This window comes from Diuraphis noxia, unplaced genomic scaffold (assembly GCF_037042655.1).
Source record: "Diuraphis noxia isolate RWA-SAM2 unplaced genomic scaffold, SU_Dnox_SAM2 contig0004, whole genome shotgun sequence".
In the NCBI taxonomy this organism is placed as follows: domain Eukaryota; kingdom Metazoa; phylum Arthropoda; class Insecta; order Hemiptera; family Aphididae; genus Diuraphis; species Diuraphis noxia.
The window spans coordinates 47,648,476-47,666,181 of record NW_028301714.1 but is presented as its reverse complement, the minus strand read 5'-3'; the positions used below and the strand labels follow the sequence as shown (position 1 = coordinate 47,666,181).

The 17,706-nt window shown below is 27.1% G+C and overlaps 2 protein-coding genes across 2 annotated transcripts; both read left to right on the top strand.

Moving 5' to 3' along the window:
* Nucleotides 1-1,082: 1,082 nt before the first annotated feature.
* ICA69 (islet cell autoantigen 1-like protein) lies at nucleotides 1,083-7,679 on the top strand. Its single transcript, XM_089225814.1, has 8 exons — nucleotides 1,083-1,297; nucleotides 1,602-1,690; nucleotides 3,160-3,407; nucleotides 3,766-3,926; nucleotides 5,394-5,748; nucleotides 6,185-6,278; nucleotides 6,405-6,651; nucleotides 7,387-7,679. Exons 2-8 carry the CDS (start codon nucleotides 1,668-1,670, stop codon nucleotides 7,486-7,488), a joined length of 1,230 nt encoding a protein of 409 aa, XP_089081940.1. The 5' UTR covers nucleotides 1,083-1,297; nucleotides 1,602-1,667; the 3' UTR covers nucleotides 7,489-7,679.
* A 155-nt stretch (nucleotides 7,680-7,834) lies between these two features.
* Nucleotides 7,835-17,705, top strand: LOC107164855 (fas apoptotic inhibitory molecule 1). The gene is made up of 4 exons (XM_015512830.2): nucleotides 7,835-11,547; nucleotides 16,709-16,934; nucleotides 17,273-17,325; nucleotides 17,418-17,705. Exons 1-4 carry the CDS (start codon nucleotides 11,416-11,418, stop codon nucleotides 17,559-17,561), a joined length of 555 nt encoding a protein of 184 aa, XP_015368316.1. The 5' UTR covers nucleotides 7,835-11,415; the 3' UTR covers nucleotides 17,562-17,705.
* Nucleotide 17,706: the final 1 nt, after the last annotated feature.

Sequence of the window (17,706 nt, the reverse complement as noted above, 5' to 3'; positions counted from 1 at the left end):
ATTTGTGATTTGTTCACCTATTTTATATTTATGAGTCCGTAACTTGAAAAATTCTGAAATTTAGGTATTAACAATCAAATAAATACTCGTAAAGTGATATACCTATACCTATTACTTATAATATAATATATACAGTGCTTGGAAAATATTCCTTTAAAAATTAAATTAGTTCACGTTCATTATGTTAAAAAGGAACTAAATCGTTTCTTATCTCTAGAAAGGAACTAATTCCTTTCGTCGTTCCTCAATTATTTGAAAATTTTATTTATATAATTGTTTAATTATGTGGTTGTTATATTTTTAAAATGTTTAATTTGTTTATTTCATACAATTAAAAACCGATAGGACCACCGTAACTGCAGATTCAACAGTTTTAACATTTTCAATAATATTATCATTTATCATATATTTTCGTATAATAAGCTCATTATAACAGTAAAACAGAGACTAAATTTCTAAAAAATCTTCAAAAAGTTTTGTCATAAAAATATTTAAATTTCTGCTTAAGATTTTAAGAATATATTGTAAATGAACAAAATTCCATTATGTTCCTTTATATAAAAAACAAACTATAAAATACGTTCCAGTTAAGTTCCTGAAAATTGAACGACATAGTTGGAACAAATTGTTTTGAACGCGTTCCTCCCAAACACATGATAATAATATATATTTGAATTTATCATTTATATATGCGTATTAACACTATAAATAAATCGACCTAAACAAAAATAAACTTAATATTAAGTATTTTTTATACTTTCATAGCGCACATACCTATATGTATGTAACTATTACGTATATTCTAGTAATTCTTCTATAGTTATTATGGTCTATTTTCTGATCCACGGGTCTATATCTCAATTCTATTGTATGCAAATTATTTTTAATTATAAAAACAACAGCTCATCTACGGTTAAAAAAAATTTCAAAACTGAGCGCGCATCCACATCATTATCATTTACATTATAATATTATAGTAACAGCTGCGATAATAGGTAGTACACATAGGGGCACCCCCGCGAAACCGTTCGCACGGTATAGTATTGATTTCCTCCGGTCGCCATCCTAACCAACAGCCGTTTACACAAGTGGCGGTGTATGGCGACGGTATCATTGTCGTTGTTAGGTCGCAAGCAAACGGTTTACGCGCACGAATTTCTATTCGATTTTTTTTTTTTAATCTCTCAATTTCATAGAGATTTCTTCGAACGGAAAAAGTAACGGTAAAACTTATTCAGTTATGCATTAAGTATATAGAAACAAACGAAAAAAAATCACCCGTAACGCCGTTCGCCAGGTATATAATATTTTACGATTAAAAAAAAAACATTCGTATGATTCGCTGTTAACAAATAGTAATAATAGTAATAATCATAATATTATTATTATTATAACTATATTATTACTATTGTCCCACGTTTTCTATGTGTTAGCTGTTAATGTCGCGTCGCAAGCGGTCGTCGTGGCCACTATAGTGGATCCTTTTTTCAGTTCATAGCGCTAGTATACACGTACACTATCATTGTACATATATTATGTGCATTAATAATACATTGTAAGTCAGGTCTTTTTTTTTTTTAATTCATTTTTTTTACATTTAGTGTGAACATTTCTCGGTTGATTTTTCCTCTCAAATATTGTTGCTAATTTTTTAACGTTCGATCATCATGAGTCTTTCAGAATCGGGGTGGTAAGTAATTATTATATTATTATACAATAATTAAATATTATGATATTGCGTTAATGTATTTAGTCTTATGTTACTGTAGATCCATAAAATTATGTAAAATTACAGTGATTTAGAATCGTATTTGGATTAAAACATATGTTGTTGTTCTAAAACCAAATTGGCTTAAAACACATTACAGATAGGAATACGTTTTATGCGCACTGTAGGTTGTAGCTATCGTATTCAATGTGCGTGAAATGAATAATTTAGTATTATTTTATATTTGGTTAATTTATGACTTCAAAATTACTTTTAACTTGCATTTTTATGCTTGAACAGTTTTGATGTTAACTAGAAAATAATTCAGCTTTCTATTCTCAATCACACTAGGAAATCGATAAAACTATAATACTTTAAATATTCCAAGATTTTTTTTTTTAATTGGAAAATTGTATTTTTAATATCATATTATATTACTGTAAAATACTTTTTAATTTGAAACTATTAGTCATTAAATACCACCCATATGTATAATACCTATTAATTATTATTAATCAAATACTTATAATTCATTATTTATTGTTGTTAAAGTTAGAAATAATAAAGTACAAAAGAAGCATCTTGATTTCAATATTTAAAAAATATAGATTGAATAAAATTACTTTTAAAGTAAGCTAAATAATGTTGATTTACACATAGGCTTTTAGATAAATCAATGATATTAATAAATATATATGTATCTTTAAAATAAGGGAAAAATTACTCATTTTATGAAATTTAAATAATTAGGAGCATAATCCGACATGGCGTCTCAACTTTTACACTACTTTACTTTAAATATACCTATCGTAAAATATGCATTTACTATTTATTAAATTTGAATGAAGGAAATTAAAAATGTTTACGCCGACCTTTTTTATTCGAAAATGTGTTAATTAAATCATTGTTATTTATTCTTTATAAAATCTGAATGGTCTCTAAAATGTACCACCCATAAAAGATTTCCAACCAGGGTCCAAACCTCCATTTCAACCTAAATATGTTTCACTGCCTACTTTACGTGCATGTTGTAAATACTTTAGTATAAAATTATAAATTTCCCAAAACGCGCGCGTTTGTCTTGTATTATTTGAATTGTTATCAATAACTTTTGGCTCAACAAATTCATATACTACTCCTATAAATAGGTATTGTAGAAATTTGCTGAATTGCATTTATGTGAATCAGTCAGTCGTATCACAGGATATTTACAGGAGAGCTCAGTGCACAAAATCATGCTATATTTATTTATTTCTTAGTCAACACTCAACTTAGCCTATAATATTGATGAGCTGAGGTAGATAATATTTTTATTATTACTTGTTAGCAATACATTTTTGGTTCCGTATTGAAAACAATATAAAATTATACTTATTCTATTAAAATTCTAACGTATTATAAGAACTGAAATTCCTAATAACTAATAAGACTTGTATTATTTTTTTGTTCAGGAATACGTATGATGCTCCAGGGTTGAACCGTTGGCAAAATAATGCTAATGGCTCAACTGTAGCTAAAATGCAACACAAGTACTGGGTAACTAAACAACAAGTATGTAAAAAATTGGGTAAAAAGGACGACGAATTCATAGTAGCTTCCGACGCTGAACTCGATGCTAAATTAGAATTATTTAAGTCTATTCGTGGTAGTTGTCAACATTTGCAAAGGATTGTCAATAAATACGATGAAAAAGTTTATAGTGAGTATTATTTGTGTTCAGCCCATCAACTATTCATTTAAAGTATTTGCGTTCCAAAAAGTGAAATCTAACCTATAAAATGTTGTAGTTATCGAACAGTTGCAGAATAGCACATGATGTTACCTATTTACGAGTAAAATATATTACATTTGTATCTTGATAGATATGTAAAATATTTTACTCGTATAGATAACAATATATTTTACATTTTTAATAAAGATAACGACAATTATGAATGATATAAATCATACGCAATTATTTACTATTTATACTCAAATCTATAAAATAATGATTAAGTAATATGAAGTAATTATCTGACACTTGTGAATAAAATGATAGGTATTAATTATTTTTAAAGATTTAGCATATGAAGAAAATCAAATGGGCCTGTTTTTAAAAAGATCTGGAAACAAAGATCAAACTAAAGCTGGTGAGATGATGCAAATTTTGGGAAGTTGCATGGCACAGTCAGGACAAGAGAGAATTGGCTTACGTACGCCATTAGCCAGATTACATCAGGTATAAATATTACCTTATAAAATATTACGAAATAATTACAAAAATAAAAATAATAACCCTAAATTAAAACGAAGAGTAAATAAAAAATATGATTTAAAAATGAACAGTTGATTATTATTTATTTACCAATACAGAAAGTATCTAACAAGGAAAAAATATTAAATAAGTTTTAATTAACCAAAATATTAAAGTAACACGTGAATTATAGGCACATTTTCTTATTTCATATATAACTTTAAAAGTTGAAAATTAAAACAATTATTTAATACATCCAAAGTCACAAGGAAATTATGATATAAATAACAAAAATAACTAATCAACATTTTTGAAATTTTCTAATATTCGAACGTTTTTAACAGTCATAAATATATTATGACAAAATATTATTTAACCATATAAATTGAAAATTAAAAACTATATTTAACTATTTTATGGATCTATTTATAAAACAAGTTTGTGTTTTATTCTAAGTCTGAAATACCAATCTAATACAAAGATTAAGTTCTGGTAGTCAGGGTTGGGCACTTTTCAATTACAGTAATTTGTAATTTGTAATTAATCATTAAATATTGATGTAATTTGTAATTGGTAATTAATTATTAAATGTTGATGTAATTTGTAATTGGTATAAAGAATTACAATTTTTCAATGATAAAAATTTAGAATTTAAGATTTCCTACAATGTACAATATATTATAATATATATAAGTTTTATCAAACATTCGATACCGATACTAAAAGATAATTTTATGATGAACATTACTACAAAATACAGATAATATAGACAGATATAATATTATACATTTATACTATCTTATTGTCCTTGTTCTATGTATAAATTGACAATTGTACTGAACGATGTACAAATTGTACACTTAGTGTCTAGATGGCTTTAGTAACCATCTCGTTTTCGTCCATCACTAATAACAACTTAAAAATTTATAATTATTTTACTTTTCCTTATTTATTAATAATTAAAAAATTACTAAAATAAACGCTGATGAATGAAAAGATAACCAAAATTACGGGGTTATCTAATTTATATTATATTTTATTATATTTTTTCAATGTTTTTTTGTTTTTTTGATTTAATTTATACACTTTTTTTCCTATAATAATACAATTGTAATAACATTTTTAAATGTAATTGGTAATTGTAAGTAATTCAATTATGTAATTTGTAATTTATAATTAAATGTTCTACAATCATGTAATTAGTAATTTGTAATAAATTACTTTTTTTTTTTGGTAATTTGCCCATCCCTGCTGGTAGTAAATGTGACTTGTGTTGTATTTACTTATTATATAGAAGACGGATTAATGATTTTTCAAAAATTGCATAATTATTACTCAGTAATGAGCTGTCGAGCTGATATAGTCCTTACCCTTCTTTCTGCATCGATGATTGAACAAGTAAATAAAATATTATAATTATTATTTATGATTTGATATCAATGTGTTATACAGGAAATAGAAACGTTTTGTTTAAGAGCTGTGGAGGACACACAGGGTGATGTAAAACGTATGGAAAATGCTCGTACAGACTACAGGGCTGCTCTAAATTGGATGAAAGACGTTTCCCAAGAATTGGATCCAGACACCAATTCACAGTTAGACAAATTCAAAAACGTACAGACCAAAGTAAAGAAGTCTAAGCAGCAGTTTGATCACCACAAATTGATTTGTTTGCAAAAAGTCGACCTGCTCGCTGCTGCGCGTTGCAATATGTTTTCACACGTCCTTATTTTCTATCAACAAAGTTTGCAGCGATTTGCTGAAACCGTCGCAGCATCGTTTGAACACGCAACTAAAGATTTCAAACGTAAGCATACGAGGGCTTACCTTATCGTACTTTTTATTTGCATATTTACATTTATATTTTGTCCTACATGCCAAATAAAATATCAATAACTATACCATGTCCTGTTTTAATCTCATATAGATATATATATAGGGGACAAGTTATAAATTAATAAGTGTTAGTCCTTACGTATTTTTAAAGTGATTAAAAGTATATTATATCATCATAAAGCTATTATTAAATTCGCACCTCAATAGAAAACAATTTACGGTCAGGTTAGGTTATAAAGTAGTTTGGGGCCCGTACCTATATCTACCTATTTTTTAATTTTAATACTCATTTTAATGTTATTTTCAACATGAATTAACTTAAATAACAGTTACTGTGTTCTTGTAATATAATACCTACTACACTTGGTATAAATATAATTTACAATATGATTTTATTCCAACCATAGAGTATCAACATTATGATTTCAAAATGATTAAAGAATTGCGAACCGACTCTGTGCAATCTACGTCCAAGACAGACGATAACAGTAATGATTCAAGGTATACATTTTTTCGTATAATTTAATCGAAACATTGTTGTTTCATAAAACAATAAAACACGTATAAATATGATATTAGGTTTATGTGGGCAATAACACTAAACTATTTTTTTGAATGTTGGTTTAGCTCGTACACAGAATTGGGCATAGAAGCAACTTGCGACCAGATAGAAGAAACAAACGAATCTGCATTGCTTTCATTGTTCGATGGAAGCGACAATTTTGGAAATTTCTTATCAAATCCTTATGAAAGTAATCAAGAAGAAAAAGACTCAGAGCTTAAACGATACGGAACAGGAGATGATTTTTTACCATCCCAATTATTGTCGGACTTGCTATCCGGATCAACTGCACCTGTTAATACAACTACTAAAGTGAGTTTAAAGTTTTCAATTAACGATACCTAAATTAATATTAAAGTTTAAACCTGTAAACCAAGTTGGTATATAGTGTTATAGTGTGATGTGTTTATACATCATAAGCGCTTAGGCTCGATTAAATGGCACCAAATATGGTAATAAGCAGACATTTGTTTGAATTTTTTGTATGTGAGGTTAAGTATTATCTAAAATAAATTGACCCACACGGCACCCCGATTACTATTTAAATGTCCGTGATTGCACATGCAATCCGTTTTGAAGAAACTCCCTCTGATAATTGTATTGTTATTGTATTTTTGACGTAATAAATTATAATTATATCATTAGGTACCTATGCCTGAAAAAATATAAAAATGAATAGTTTTACATATTAGCTGTTTTTAAAAATTTCAACTATTGAGAAAATAAATGGCGATACTATAGTATAGTACAATTTATTTTGGTTGACTGGAGGACATTTTGAGTTCATGAAATGTAAATTTAGGTCAAGAATATATGAAAGATTTTCAGAAAATTCTTTTTGAGGCACTTAATTACATTTTAAGTAATTATCCTATTTCATAAGATTACTGACCAATTTTGGGTTAGTCAATTTAAGCCCAGAATCATTGTTTTGTTTAATTCAAAAGTATAGATATTATAACTTAACTATACAAAATTTAATCATCATCTACTTACTTAACTTTTTTAAATGCATTTTATTAAACTCTTATTTGTATATCTTTACAGAAATCGGAGAGTTCATCAAATTGGGCAGATATCTTTGCTGATCTTGATCCACTGAACGATCCTAGATTGTCTTCAAAACTAGATCCATTAGATCTACTTTGAAATATTTTCATTTTTAAAAATATTACGTTTTGTTTATCTATTTATGTATATTAAAAAAATTTAAATTTTATATCATATGTCATATGGGTCAATCAATAATGTGAACGTTTATAAGGTTGTATAAAACGCATTTTTATATTAATTTCGATATTAATTATGTTTAAAAAATATAATACCTTTAATGGTACAAATCGTTTTATATTTTGATAGGTACTTAAAAATTTATGAATACTCTCAAAAGCAGACAAATTATTGCTGTAGAAATAGACTTTTTATTAAAACTACATATTAATTGTATTATAGCCATAATATTATAATATTGTAAGAGGTCCTTTTTATTTACGTTTCGAAAGTATTAGATACTTAACACGCTGGTGCTGCACATTCAGTTATTGTTGAAATATTCCATGATCGAGATATTATAGCAAACAGTTTCGATAAACTTATTATGATTTATTCAAAAGTCACCAAATATCTCATTAGCCATCTAATTATCGTTAATTATATAGTATACGAGTATTTATAATGATTTATAACCTATATTTTTTTATTACTATCATATTATGTTAGTATTTTATATAATTAACGGATGTAATATAATATAAATTTTATATTATTACATATAAAAAAATATTATTATATTTGAAAGTCCAAATAAAGATAGACATCAGAAAATTTCGAAAAAATAGGCCTAGTAATACACTTACCTATATAATAAGTATAACTTATTGTATTAAAAAACAAAAAAAATAATTGCCTTTTATAATTACATAATGCAATAACTTTATTTTATTCCTAATTTATAATACATTCGACAACATTGTTTAAATAATTATTTTATAATTAATATACATATACATACCTAACAAGAAAAATGTAACGGCGGTACTCCACAAATACGTCGGAAGGTCGGACTACATGGCGCCACTGAACAGAATATTCAATATATCATAATAATTAATAAGTATTAGGTATATAACTTAGAATTTTTTTTTTTTAAATCTATATTTATACCCTCGGAAACATTGGGCTTACAGAGAGAAAATAGTAAATTACATATACATATATTGTATACTAAATATAGTGTTAACTAAATTTTGGTTTGAAGATAGGCGGATGTATAATGAATTGAATGTTGTTGACTATGGATTATAACCTAGAATAATAATTATAGCCCAGCATTGTGTCTAATTTCAACATACTTTATCTATATAGTTCCATATTTAAAGATTTTAAGGGTTATAAATCATCGAAAGTTGGATACTTAATAAATTATAAAGTCTTCTCTGTATGGCCCAGTATTTCATATGTATATAAATTTAAAATAAAATAAAGTTTACTTAGTAAATGATAAATGGAGTGCCGTCATCTACTCATCTGATGGATATCTTCCCCTCCCCATCCGATAGACACTGTTATCCAAAATATTTTTTTATGAATAATGCTGATTAACATTTAGTATTTATACCTACACATGTTTACATTTTATTAATTAATTAATTAATTAAAAAAATAAAATAAAAGTAATATTAACCTATTTTACTGAAGAAACTTATAGGAAGAGTTACGATTCTCTTTAAAACCGAGCAATGTCACTTTCCTAACATTTTACAAACCTTTACTTAGTATTATGTAGTTAATCAATAAATACATTTATCCCACATTTTAATAATTAAGTTTCTAAATAAATGTTTAATTTAACTAAAAGAGTGATCCATTTAAGCGGGCACACTAATTATCTCGAAAAGTATTAACTTTATTAAAATTGTTTATGTTTATGTTTTTCTAAAACCGTACAATATTTAAATTTTTTTCACCTTTATATTTACTGAAACTACTATCAAATTTTTATTTCTAAATGGTAACATATAATTAAAATACTATGGATTATTAAAACCATTTTGTTCACGAATTTACGTGTTAACATTTTATTTTTCATTGATTGATTTGCGAGATACAGTTCCTCAAAGTATTGGGTGATTTTTACTATTTTTCCAATATTGTACCAATCAACGAAAAATAAAAATGTTAACCTGTAAATTCATAATAAAAATGGTTTTAATAATTCATGATATTTTAGATTCTGAACGAAGTAATGAATGTATTGATTTTACAATGATGTGTGTTTTTAGATTCTGAACGAAGTGATGAATGTATTGATTTTACAATGATGTGTGTTTTTTTTTTTTTTGTATCTGTGTGCAGCATAACTAGTCGAAATAATACTTCAATTTCAAACTTTAGGGGTGGTTTCAGATGTAAAAGTGAATATCCTTGGTGCATTATAGAGGTCAAAAGTTAACATTTTCTAACAGTTTTCCAAAAAAAAATCGAGAATAACAAAAAAAAAAATGACAGAAAAACGGGAATTTTTACACAAAACCAGTTTTCGACCAAATCGATTTTTTTATATGGTTCTTATTCAAAAACTAATCACTGTAAATACTTAAAAAATTTTCACCAAATGTTTATGTTAGTGTTATCTAATATATACAGTTTAATTTTCAAAATGTTTTGACTTTTTTTGAGATATTTATAGACCACTGAAATTTTCGATTTTATGAGAATTTTTTTTGGAAGTGTCGGTAAAAAAATGTTGGATGCCCAAAAAAACTTGAAAATTTAATATAAGGTTCCTTAATACAAAGTTTCTCATAAGTTATTCTTATAGTGATTAAAAAATTATAAGAATACATAGGCACAATTTTTTTTATAAGCGTTTATAGTTCATGTTTTTACGAAATCTGTCGAAAACGCGAAAATTTGCAAGCAATTTTGAAGTTGAAAAATCAAAAAATGTTTGTGTTCATAACTAAGGATTAAAAATACAACACTAAGTTTTCCATAAGTTTTTCTTCAAGTAGCTATAGAGAAAACTCGAAGGGTCATTATAGGAAAAATGTTTTGAGTGTTTGAGTTTTAAATTTTTATGAAATCAGGTTATATGTATATCTATGATAATACGAGTATAAGGTATTATGAATTATGATAACTTTACTACATGCAATGTTTTTGGAAAAATTGATTAACCATGCCTTATGCAAAATGTGTCCTAATTGAAAAATAAAATATTTGTTTCAAAATAGAATATATGACAATATTTAAATATAATATATCCTAGACTGACAAATTATTTCCGTTCAGAATCGTTTTTCGTATACAATGATACCTATCATTGCATTCAAATCTAACCTACCCTAGTCAGAGGTCCACCCCCCCCCCCCACCTAATGTACAGCAGAGCGACATCCATTACCCGCTTTTGTTTACTATATATGTTACCATTTACCATTTGAAAATCAAAAGTTGATAGTGATTTCACCACCCATAAGGGTGAATAAAATTAAAATATTATATGATTTTAGAAAAATATGAACATAGAAGTTAAAAAAATTTTTTTTTTTTTAAGTTAATACTTTTCGAGATAATTAGTGTACCCACTTAAATGGATCGCCCTGTATATTTTGAATACGCAGTTTTTAAAAACTATTTATTACTGAAATGTATGTAACAATATTTCCTTACTGCTACTGAGTCTAGTAATTAAGTAGACATAGTATAAGACTATATTTTAAATTGTATTTTATTAATGAATACATAATATTATATTTTTTTTTATTGAAGACGGTTGTGTATAGTACAGCGAGGTATCTAATGTTATGAAAAAAAAAACTTTTAATTTCTATAAAAAATATACCATGGTATTAAATTATTATTTACAGTGACCTTACGAAAAAAAAAAATGGTTGTTTCCATAACAACATTTTATAAACACTCAAATATAAAATGGTATAAGTAATCAATGCATGCACGATTATAATATTCATATTATAACGTTGAATGTTGTACTATTACCAGTTAATTTACGTTGGTATGATAACTGAACGCTGAACACTTTAAGATTGCGAGTTCGTTTGATTATTGACTAATGACAGAGAAAACAAAGTATAACGAAGACACGGTAGCAGTGTGGAAACTACCATTAGCAGACGGTATTCATGAAATAGAATTTGAACACGGGACAGCAACTGGTAAAAGAATTATTAGATTGGATGGAAAAGTAAGGACATTTTTATATAATTATAATATAATATTTAGGCTTAGATAGATATTCTAGCTAGGAATGCCTTAATAAAAAAAAAAATAATAATAATAATATAATACTATAACTCACGATCAGAATTTTAACGATGAAATCTCACCGATAGTATGATTAAAAATAACACCACGTCACTTTGTACTAATTATAATACAATCGATTAAATAGAATATATATAATTACGTGTGTATAGTTATGGGGTTAATGTAACTTTTTCAGAGGCATCTAAATTATAATAGAGACTATAACAGTACTTACTAGAAGATTGTAGGTGTCCTTACAGGACAATTTACAATAGGTAACCAATTTCTAAGTATCGTCTGCGTCTTCAAAACGTGTGCAGGAATTTATTAGAATTCATCGATTATGTGACAAGCACACTAAATATAACCATGGAAATTCAACTCAGTAATATTTTAGCCCGTTTTCCCCTTAATTTTTAGTTTGTTTATCCCGATTATTTAAAAAAAATATTAAGAATTTTTTACTTTCGACCCCCAAAGTACTAACTAGATTCACTTTCTGATCGAACGAGGTACTGAAGTCAAAAATCGAAACACTTTTACTGCCCCAAAACGTGATGACAGACACAAAAAAAAGCTGTAAAATGGGTATCGCTCTGCTGTACATTAGGTGGTGGGGTGAACCTCTGAGTCTCTGACTAGGGTAGGTTAGGTTTGAATGCAATGATAGGTATCATTGTATACCAAAAACGATTCTGAACGGAGATGATTTGTCAGTCTAGGATATATTATATTTAAAATTTAAATATTGTCATATACCTATTCTATTTTGAAACAAATATTTTATTTTTCAGTTAAGACGCATTTTGCATAAGGCATGGTTAATCAATTTTTCCAAAAACATTGCATGTAGTTATCATAATTCATAATACCAAAACGTGATGACAGACACAAAAAAAAAAAACACACACATCATGGTAAAATCAATACATTCATCGCTCCGCTCAGAATCTAAAAAACCATATTTACCTACCTATATATTTTTTGATCAGAGTATGAACTACTTATGAGATAACTTGTTTAAATTTTGTATGATCATAATAATTAATTATTATAATATAATATTTTTAATTTTTAAATTTTCAATCCTTAGCTATAAAAATTGGATATTTTATAATTTGTTAACTACGAAATAAATTGTAAATTTTCGTGATTTTTATGATTTTTGAAAATTTAGAATGCTTATTAAACATCTTTCTTATGTATAATGTATCTTAAACATTTTTTAACTGCTATTAAAACAACCATGACCCACATATAATATATTTTCCTGTATTTTGGCTCATTGGTTACAATAGTGTATCGTCTACACTCTTTTGCGTTCGTCTTATAAAAAAAACATAGCTAGTATAAGTATAACTATGAGTTATGACAGCATAAGCTGTACGTAAAATCAGCCAGAAACATTTTATCGTGTATCAGCTCAAAAATATATTTACACTAAAAAAAGTTTTAGCACGCAATCTATAAAATTATAGTTAGAATATTCACTAATTTTAGGTATTCACTAATTCACTATTCAGTCAACCTACGTTTAGCATTCACACGCAAGGTAATATTATATTACCACATATCCACTTACAATAAAGGGTTTTGTTAAAAAAAAAATATTGCAGTTACCAACTTCCATTTTGTTTGTCACACAAATAAAACAAAAAAATGCAACCAATTATATTGGTTGTTCTATATCACAGAATTTTTCCAATTTTTATTTTAGATTTAGAGCGGAGCGATGAATGCTATATTGGTCTTACCACGATGTGGGGTTTTCTTTTCTTTTTAATTCTATATTAACGATAATAGTAGTCGAAATAATACTTTGATTTTCAAGTTCAGTATCTTTTCTGGCGGGAAAGTTAACCTAGTTGGTTACTCTTATTGCTAATAAAATAAATTTGTAGATTAATATTTATATAATGCATATCTATTATAAAAGGAAAAAATAAAGCTCAATGTTTTATATTTTCTTACATGTGAAAAATTCTTGGGTGTATTTTGCAACTGTTCATGCATTTTTTGACCACTTGACCAATATTTATGTAAAAGCTAGCTCATCCCCGTCAAATTCATGGCCCGTTAAAAATACCGACTCTATATAGATTCGTTTATACCCGGCTAATAATAAACAAAACTTCCCATGGATTCACCCTATCTTAATTTCCATATAAAATTTTTAATACAGTCATTTAAAATATAGGACTAAAAGTATATTCAATCATAATATTTTATCGTATTTTAGATTCTGAGCGGAGCGATGAATGTATTGATTTTACCATGATGTGTGTTTTTATTTTATTTTTTTTTTTTTTGTGTCTGTCATCACGTTTTGGGGCAGTAAAAGTGCTTCGATTTTAGACTTCAGTACCTCGTTCGATCAGAAAATGAATCTAGTTGGTACTTTGGTTAGTCAAAAGTAAAAGATTCTTAATACTTTTCTAAATAATTGAGAAAAACAAACTAAAAATTAAGGGGAAAACGGAAAATTTTACGCACACTCATTTTTCGACAAAATCGATTTTGGTTTTTGATGTAACTTTAAAACAAATGACCATAGATACATGAAATTTTCACCGAATGTTTATATAAGTATATTCTATCCACCATACAATTTTCAAAATATTTAGATTTGTTTTGAGTTGTTTACTGACATTTTAATTTTTCAACTTTTTTAGTTTTTTTTCTATAAATATCGATAAAAATTTATTTGTTCGGTAGAAAAGCTTGAAAATCTTAACATTAGCAGTTGAAAAATAAAATAAATTCATGGTCAAAATTTTTTTTTACAAGGATTCAAAGTTTGAATTTTGACAACATACGTAAAATTCACGAAAATTCATAAATTATTTTATGCTAGAAATTCATAAAAAATTTCCCTTTTATATCTAAGATTTGAAAATTTAATACATGGCTCCTATCATATTTTTACAATAGCAATTGAAAAATAAAAGAAAATATGCGTAGTCACAATTTTTTTTTACAAGCATTCAAAGTTTGAAGTTTGACAACATACGTAAAAATCACGAAAATTCGCAAATTATTTCAAACTAGAAATTCATAAAAAATTTTCTTTTTAAATCTAAGATTTAAAATTTTTTAATAATCTATAATATATCCTAGACAGATAAACCGTCTTCGCTCAGAATTGTTTTTCTTATACAATAATATAATATCATTGGATTCAAATTTAATTCCGCCCATTACAGTAACCCACTTGTAACCTACCGTACAGCAGAACGACATCCACGACTTACCCGCCTTTTTAGATTTGTAAAGGTGAAAGAATTTTTAAAATTGGTACGTAATAACAAATTGCTAATTTCTTATTCTTCCATACTAAATTGTATACCTAACCAATAGCAACCATATAATATACGAACATATATTTAATATTATTATTATTATTATTTCTATACAACAAATCTCAAATTTGCAAACAAAAAATTAAGGGCAACTTATTAAGACATAATTAAGCCTATAGATTCTTGGGATTGTGTAGCTTCCTGATGGTAAAAAATGTTTAAATCAGTTAAATAGTTTCAGAGATTAAACTGATCAAATGAACAATTTTTCTTCTTTATATTATATAACCCTTATAATCCCTGCAGGGGCCGAATTTTGAACTATCCTGTCTTAGCTCTTAGGAGGTTTTCGTGCCATAAAATGAACTAACAATTATGAGTTGTATCCTCGTTACAACTTAAACATCTATTCCCGGGTTTTAAATTGAACTCCCAAAATCCATAAATGTTTTTAATTCATATGGTTTTTACGAATCATTTTTTATGGATACTCACAAAATATTTGATCGGAATTCTTGATCATTTTTACAGGAACATACAGTGCAAGTTTTTATATAAACATCCTTAAACATAACGATATAATTAATCTGATTTTACTTTTATTCAAAATGTATTGTAAGAAGTTGAGTGTTACGTACTATTTTATTATTTGTTGCAAAAGTATATTTGTGTCCGGGAAAAAGCATAAGAGTGTGTATAAGAGGGGCAATATTGAGGGGATAGAGCTCCTCAAAAGCTTGTATATGTGAGTGGGAGACTGGCCCATCACCATGGTCCTTTGATTTATTATGTAATAGTTGTTGATATCAATAAACGGCGCTCACTCACTGGGATTAGGATTACCGAAAGGAAAAGTTTTCCTCAGGTTGGTCATGGAGTGCACATACCAAAAAAAAAGTTACCAACTCCAAGGAAAAAACTACCCCCATGGTAAAAACTACATGCAAGGAAAAAATTACCTCCATGGTCAAAACTGCATCCAAGGGAAAAACTACCTCCATGGTCAAAACTACCTCCACTTTACTTCCACCTAAATAGGAGAAACATCGTGGACTGAGGTCCTGGGCAAGAAAGCTACCAAGTCGGCAAAGGTTGGTAGAAACGGGTGAAGGTTAGATAAATACGGCGATTATAATAGTCAATAATATAGCATGTTACGACGGATCTATGAAACGATAGATGTAACTCATAAAACTGCAGTTTTTAGCTCTGTCTCTCTCGCACACCGCAAACAAGCAACGCGTGCGAGTGAGAGATCCGAGCGCCGAAATGAAACTTAATGTTTAATAAATAAATGTTTTATTAGTCTCGCTATCGAGTCAGGTCGAGTTGTTATTTATTTCATATTTGTGTGCTGTTATTCTTCTCGGTGTTTCTTACGCACAAAAAGAAGTACCTATCTAGCGAAACTTTTCAATATTAAAATATTTCTTGAGACATGGAGGTATGGTATTTTTTCAAACCGCTATAGGTAGCTATAAAGATTAGCTCAACTCACGAAAAAGGAAAATTTGTTTTGTTTATTTATAGGGCTGATATCGGTTATTTATTACTATTAGAATTAATAGAAATATTGCATACTTTATAGTTTTTCCAATCAGCATTATTAATATATGGCACATACATCTATATACAAATATTTTTTTAAAAACTACGCTGGATGGGACAGCTAGTAAATTAAATATTATATTAAAAAATAATAACTATAATACTAGTAAATCATAGAATAAAATGTATTGTATAATATATTATATTTAATATTTATATACGTAATACGATGTACATTTTTGATAATGACAGATAGTGAGACGAAAAGATTGGATGTTTCGATTAGTCGGAGATGAAGTTTTTGATATAGACAAGGTACAATGCACTATCAAAGTAGAACCCGATGGATTATTTATGTACACATATGATTTGTTGGTTGATGGAAAGAAGTTGGAAGAATTTTGCGAATACATTTCAAAAAATCGATCTACCTGGTTAATTATTACGGACAATGGTGTTGAAAACCGAATTATTCTAGGTAATATAATTAATGGGTAACTATTTACTGAAAAAAAACAAAACAAACATATGAAAAAACGATGCACGTTATATTATACTGTTGAAAAATCAATAATAATCACATGTCAACACACAAAATGTATTGTGTTTTAATTTTAAAAATAAATTCAAACCGAAATAAAATAATTATTCAGTTGTATACGATACTAAGTTAAAATATCTTCTTTATTTTGAGTTAAACAACATGAAATGTTTTTACTTAACTGTTAACTTGAAATAAAAAATCAAATACAGCAATGCAATAATAATCTTGTTTTTCACTCATGTAATTATATAATATGTGCTGGTAATTTTCAGATAAAGCCACTATGGATATTTTTGTGAACGGAACTCAAGTTACAGACGCAATGGTAAAATCAATTTTATTAATTTGTATTACCTATACCTTATAAGTCAATAATAATCTTTTAATAAAAATTCAAAACTATTTTTTTTTTTTTAGTCGGAATTCATTGAAAATGGAACAGAAACACATTTTTCTGTTGGTGAAATGTTAGTAACCATACGAACTGAACATAGTTGTGATAAAAAAATTGGTGTCGTGCACAGTCTTTTCGTTAATGGTGTTATAGTTTCTGAACTTTAATATTTTATGAACTTTTTCTCGAACAAATTAAATGTTATTGTTTTAGTGTTATATAAAATAAGTTACCTAGTAAGAAAAATACAAAATTTGTTATTTTAATTTAGTTACACAGATTATTACAATATTTTATGAATATGTTGTTGTA

Excerpts from the sequence above, each read along its gene's own strand:
- ICA69 (XM_089225814.1), top strand. The coding sequence starts at position 1,668 with ATGAGTCTTTCAGAATCGGGGTG. Across the intron at positions 1,691-3,159 it reads AGTCTTTCAGAATCGGGGTG|GAATACGTATGATGCTCCAG; the intron begins GTAAGTAATTAT and ends TTTTTTGTTCAG. Across the intron at positions 6,279-6,404 it reads GATAACAGTAATGATTCAAG|CTCGTACACAGAATTGGGCA; the intron begins GTATACATTTTT and ends ATGTTGGTTTAG.
- LOC107164855 (XM_015512830.2), top strand. The coding sequence starts at position 11,416 with ATGACAGAGAAAACAAAGTATAACGAAGACACGGTAGCAGTGTGGAAA. Across the intron at positions 11,548-16,708 it reads TTATTAGATTGGATGGAAAA|ATAGTGAGACGAAAAGATTG; the intron begins GTAAGGACATTT and ends TGATAATGACAG. Across the intron at positions 16,935-17,272 it reads TGAAAACCGAATTATTCTAG|ATAAAGCCACTATGGATATT; the intron begins GTAATATAATTA and ends GGTAATTTTCAG.